The sequence below is a fragment of the Oratosquilla oratoria genome, chromosome 2 (assembly GCF_046742065.1).
Source record: "Oratosquilla oratoria isolate Oo_2021 chromosome 2, ASM4674206v1, whole genome shotgun sequence".
NCBI classification, from domain to species: Eukaryota; Metazoa; Arthropoda; class Malacostraca; order Stomatopoda; family Squillidae; genus Oratosquilla; species Oratosquilla oratoria.
The window spans coordinates 90,108,213-90,113,212 of NC_134778.1; the positions used below are offsets into that span (position 1 = coordinate 90,108,213).

At 38.6% G+C, this 5,000-nt stretch overlaps 1 protein-coding gene across 1 annotated transcript in view; it reads right to left on the reverse strand.

Moving 5' to 3' along the window:
• LOC143041086 (2-hydroxy-3-oxopropionate reductase-like) overlaps positions 1-5,000 on the reverse strand; it is a 31,949-nt gene that overhangs the window by 10,066 nt on the left and 16,883 nt on the right. The window contains exons 2-4 of the mRNA XM_076212780.1: positions 3,656-3,773; positions 1,083-1,235; positions 673-791 (exon numbers count right to left, since the gene is read on the reverse strand). Of these exons, the coding sequence (XP_076068895.1) occupies positions 673-791; positions 1,083-1,235; positions 3,656-3,770 (387 nt within the window). The 5' untranslated portion in view covers positions 3,771-3,773. The remainder of the gene's footprint in view (positions 1-672; positions 792-1,082; positions 1,236-3,655; positions 3,774-5,000) is intronic.

Genomic DNA, 5,000 nt, shown 5'->3' on the forward strand with positions numbered 1-5,000 from the left:
ACACCACCGTGCTGGCAGTCCAGCGCTCTACCAACCGCGCCACCGAGTCATGTGTGTGTGTGTGTGTGTGTGTGTGTGTGTGTGTGTGTGTGTGTGTGTGTGTGTGTGTGTGTGTGTGTGTGTGTGTGTGTGTGTGTGTGTGTGTGTGTGTGTGTGTGTGTGTGTGTGTGTGTGTGTGTGTGTGTGTGTGTGTGTGTGTGTGTGTGTGTGTGTGTGTGTGTACCCATCTAACCCCCACCCAACTCTATCTTTGTTGGCAACAGAAAAACGCTGATTACAGGCCTGGGCAGTGATACAACATCGTCACGATATCTGCCAGGACATTATCATATCTTTGTTTCCTCAATTTGCGTTATGGCACTCTACTGAAGAGCATTACATGGGATTTTCCAACGCTGTAAAGATTCATGATTTTGCCACATTCACATTGCATAAGAACATGAAAACATAAAAATGAAGGAGATTGCTAGAGACTATAATGCCTACACTAGGCAGTTCCATGCCCCTTACCACTATCATCTCCATCCATGAAGTTATCTAACCTTCTCTTAAAAAAAAAAAAAAAAAAAAAATAGTTTCAGCGTTCACTACATGGTTACTAAGTCTATTCCATTCGTTAACCACGCTATTGGAAAGCCAGTCTTTGCTTGTCTCCTTCCATAATGAACCTACAAGTGTCTGGTGGTAGTCGGTGGTAGAGTGGTCGATCCAGACCTTGTCCGGCCCCATGCCTGCGAGAACTCCGTCTGGACCTTCAGACGCCGCTTTCACGTTGGCAGGCCTGGGCAGATCTGATGAAAGAGTGTACGTACGTTTCAGGACTATAGTGTAAATGAACCAGTTCATTACTCAGCATTGATTAATTATCCGCCGTTTTTAGCGGATAATTTCTTTCAGGAATAGATAAAGAAGAAAAAAAAATAGAAAAAATAACGGATGCAATTTCCATTTCACTTTCTCATTTTGGAAGAGCTGTAATATGTTTTATGCGAAAGAAAAATTACTAGATGGCACTGATGTAATACTTTGATATGCATATTCGTCTCAAACATAAATCTTGAAGACCAATAAGAAGCCCTTACTAGTAATAACGACATCCGAAGTTTCCGCAACTTCTCTCGGCGTAGTGGCCTTGGCACAACTTTCCGGAAGTGACGTCATGGTCGCAGGATTAATGTCATAGGCAGACACGAGTTGAAAGCCGTTCTTGGTCAAGTTTTTCGCGACGGTGATTCCTGGAGAAGAAGGTTTGACAAATAATGATAATTCTCCATGAACTTGGATATTTCTGAGTGTAAGGGTAGGATGAAGAGTTATATGTGGTGATGCAGTGGCGTTTTGCCCCTCTCCACTCTCTCTCTCTCTCTCTCTCTCTCTCTGTGTGTGTGTGTGTGTGTGTGTGTGTGTGTGTGTGTGTGTGTGTGTGTGTGTGTGTGTGTGTGTGTGTGTGTGTGTGTGTGTGTGTGTGTGTGTGTGTGTGTGTGTGTGTGTGTGTGTGTGTGTGTGTGTGTGTGTGTGTGTGTGTGTGTGTGTGTGTGTGTGTGTCATTCCTTAATCAAGGTTTCCCTCTCTCTCCCTCCCTCTCCCCTCTCTCTCTTTCCTTCGTCCTTTCCTCTTTCACACCTTCCTTACTCACTTTTTCTCCCCCACTCTCCTTCCTCCATCTTTCCCTATTTCCATTCCTCTTTCCTTCTCCCCTCCCTTTCTCCATTTCCACCCTTCCCTCTCTCACTCATATCCTTTTCCTTTCCCCCCTCTGCTAATTTCTTCTATTATTATGTGCATGTATGTATGTATGTATGTATGTATGTATGTATGTATACATTCATATATATGTATATATATATATATGGAAACTAGTATGTTATAATACATTTGTAAAAGATCACTGTTAACCCACTATCGGAGAAATAATAACGGAAAGTACAGAGAAACTGTATATTTCGACTACTCTCTGTAGTCCTCTTCAGCAGAATGCTTACATTAGGTTAAGGTACAAGTATATATGAAGAAATGAGGGGTACATAGAAGGGGATGAGGAAAGTGGGGAGGGGCTCAGGTCACATGCCCTTGAAATGGTCGGGTCAAAGTATGACAAGGGGTGATATTTTGTCCAACCGCTTTAGACATGATCTTGTTGACCGCTAACTTGGTAATACAATCTGGGGGCCACTGGCCTTTAGAGGTATTAAAGTTAGGATAATGTTTTATTAGAGAAGATTCTACAATTTTTCTTCTATAGCTACAGTGTGATTTATAAATAATTGATGCATTATCCCAATCTAATCTATGGTCTTTTTGGCTGGCATGAAGGAACACAGCGGAGTTAACTTGTCCATATTTTATGGAGTTTTTATGTTCCTTTAATCTCGTGGACAAATTCCTGCCAGTCTGTGATGATGTGTACTGGGGCCAGACTGGCAGGAATTTGTCCACGAGATTAAAGGAACATAAAAACTCCATAAAATATGGACAAGTTAACTCCGCTGTGTTCCTTCATGCCAGCCAAAAAGACCATAGATTAGATTGGGATAATGCATCAATTATTTATAAATCACACTGTAGCTATAGAAGAAAAATTGTAGAATCTTCTCTAATAAAACATTATCCTAACTTTAATACCTCTAAAGGCCAGTGGCCCCCAGATTGTATTACCAAGTTAGCGGTCAACAAGATCATGTCTAAAGCGGTTGGACAAAATATCACCCCTTGTCATACTTTGACCCGACCATTTCAAGGGCATGTGACCTGAGCCCCCCCCCCCACTTTCCTCATCCCCTTCTATGTACCCCTCATTTCTTCATATATACTTGTACCAACCTAATGTAAGCATTCTGCTGAAGAGGACTACAGAGAGTAGTCGAAATATACAGTTTCTCTGTACTTTCCGTTATTATTTCTCCGATAGTAGGTTAACAGTGATCATATATATATATATATATATATATAAATATAAATATATATATATATATATATATATGTATATGTGTATATATGTATGTGTGTATATATGCGTGTGTGCATGTGTACGTATATATATATATATATATATATATATATATTCATATATATATATATATACATATATATATGTATATATATATATATATATATATATATATATATATATATATATCACACTGAAATGAAAATATATGGAACTACATTTCAGGCCTAATACATTAAGGATGGCCTTGTGATATCAACATAAAGCGTAACTAATGCTGTAACATCAAAATAAGAAATTACATGTTTATATGAAAAGGAAGTCAATGTGCTGAACGCTAATATATTACATGCGGTTCTATGATACGTTCCAACATTCATCAAAAGACCGTTGAAGACTGCAAAACGCAGGATTGTCGGCTAAGGATGTGTCGTATAAACCCATAGTGGCGTGCAGAGGGTGATTGAGTGGTGATTGGTGGTGATTGAGTGGTGGCCCCGGGCATCTAAATCGGAGGGGCATCCAATCATTTGGAGAAAAGAACTTGATCCATTTTGTTTATTTACATCTAAATCATAAAAGTGATATCTCTTAGTACTAGGCCTAACACTTGTCCCCGAGGAACATCACCATACCTCTGCACGCTACTGCAAACCCACATCTTGATACAAAATGCTATACTGTATAGAGATGACTCCAGGCTCTTACCCACATTGCCAAGCCCGACCACACCGATGCGTGTCGTAGAGGAGGCTGTAGCCACATGCCTGGAGCTGGCTGTTGTCAGGTATGACAGGAGACGTCTTGCCGCAAGCTTGTGCATGATCTAGAAGTAAAGTAATGTCTTATAATGTTCGTTTGGCCGTTGTCACGTGCGACAGGAGACGCCTTCCCGTAAGTATGTGCATGATCTAGAGGTAAAGTATTGTAATGTGCATTTGCTTATATATTTTTCTACCTATTGCAAGATCATTCTTGGGTCACTTAAAGCTACGAGTATATCGTCGATGTTGCATATACAGACGCAAACTATACCTACAACTGACTTGTTAGAGATAATTACAGAGAGATACTGGTCGCTCTAAGTTTAGGTTATATTTTTTCCGCAAATAACTTATAGTTGTGCTTGACAATATTTTCATCTATGTGAATAAGTTGACACTTGAGTAGAATTTCATTAGTCACTGTTTCAGACCAATACTCTGGAGTCTTGTTTATCTAAATCCTCCTGAATATCCATCTGATTCGAGTGATCATTTATTACTCCGCATGGCTTAGTATTATCATCATATCTAGATCCAGTAGCTTAGAGTCCAGCTGAGCAAATTATCACACTGGAGAAGAATTCATATTTCCTCATGATGAGTCATGTCAAAAGTAGTTAAGGTTTTTTTAGGCCTAGACATGCGAGAGGGACTATATTCCCCACCGTACAGATGTTAGGCCCTACTACGAATGTCTAATGCAGCGTTTCTCAACCAGGATTCCCCGGAACCCTGAGGTTCCGCAAAGGGTCCCTAAAGGTTCCGCGAGAACAGGTGAGATAAGCTAATGCACTTTTGATTTTTTATTTAATTTCACATACGTAATATGATTAAACACGCACGACATATTCTTGGTTATTGTACTAATGTAATATTGACATCATCCTAACTGACCTATTATTACGATAAAAAATAGAATGAGAAAAATATGGTATATATATATATATATATATATATATGTATATATATATATATATATATATATATATATATATATATATATATATATTTTTTTTTTTTTTTTTTTTTTTTTTTTGCAGGGGTTCCTTGAGACATGCAATTAATTTTAAAGAGAAAGAGTAAAAAGGTTGAGAAACGTCACTTCAAACACATGTTTGGCAAACCGCTTGACCGTGTAAATGGCCCTTAAGATATTGCGTTAGAGACCATAATTTTGTGTATAAAACGGTAATTAAAACATAAGAAAAACACATTTTTTGTCATTCATTATCATTTGTTTAAAAAACAAATGCATAATGAAAACAATGTAAACACATGACACAGTGTGA